The sequence below is a fragment of the Eimeria tenella genome, genomic scaffold, assembly GCF_000499545.2.
Source record: "Eimeria tenella Houghton genomic scaffold, Eth_scaff2040, whole genome shotgun sequence".
Lineage (NCBI taxonomy): Eukaryota > Apicomplexa > Conoidasida > Eucoccidiorida > Eimeriidae > Eimeria > Eimeria tenella.
This window is the reverse complement of record NW_013541884.1, coordinates 1,049-1,789: the sequence shown is the minus strand read 5'-3', so window position 1 is coordinate 1,789 and position 741 is coordinate 1,049. Positions and strand designations below refer to the sequence as shown.

Below are 741 nucleotides of genomic sequence, written 5' to 3'. Positions count from 1 at the left end.
ATAAATAAGTAATAAATAATAAATAATAATAAGTAAATAATAAATAAATAATAAATAAATAATAAATAAATAATAAATAAATAATAAATAAATAAATAAATAATAAATGATTACCTGAGGTAGAAAGAACTCCTGTTTGAGTTTTAAAATAATTAAAAATGGATTTAAAGCTTCTGCCTCTTTCCTCGTTGAGTGTACGGACACTGACATACGCCTCCTCTTCTGCTGCTGCTTCTGATGTTGCTGTTGCTGTTGCTGTTGCTGCTGCTGCTGCTCCTGTTGCTGCTGTTTCTGCTGCTGCTGCGGCGGCGGCTTTTGCTCCTCCTGCTGCTGTTCCTGCTGCTGCTGCTTCCTTTCCTCCTGCTGTTGCTGCTGCTGCTGTCCCTGCTGCTGCTGCTGCTGCTGTTCCTGCTGCTGCTGCTGCTGCATTTGGATCTTCTTTTTGTTTTTTGTTTTTCGATTTTCTTTTGCTGCTCAGTTTTATTTCTGCTGCAGCTTCTGGAGACAAATGCGAATTCACTTTTGCTGCAAAAGCCTCCAGCCGCTCCAGAGGCTAAAAAAGAAATAAATATAAATAAATATAAATAAATAAAAAAATAAAAAAATAAATAAATTAATTAATTAATTAATTAGTTAATTAATTAGTTCTTCCTATTTATTTATATATATTTTAATTAATTAACTAATTAATTAATTCTATTTATTTATTTATTATTTATTTATTCTCACTTCTCCTCCTTC

The 741-nt window shown here is 32.3% G+C and overlaps 1 protein-coding gene across 1 annotated transcript; it reads right to left on the bottom strand.

Annotated features, from left to right (window-relative positions):
• Positions 1 to 114: 114 nt before the first annotated feature.
• Positions 115 to 429, bottom strand: ETH_00042060 (uncharacterized protein; the record flags this gene model as incomplete). Its single annotated transcript, XM_013374442.1, has 1 exon — positions 115 to 429. A coding segment is annotated over one exon (315 nt), but the record flags the coding sequence as incomplete, so codon positions are not given.
• Between the last annotated feature and the right edge of the window lie 312 nt (positions 430 to 741).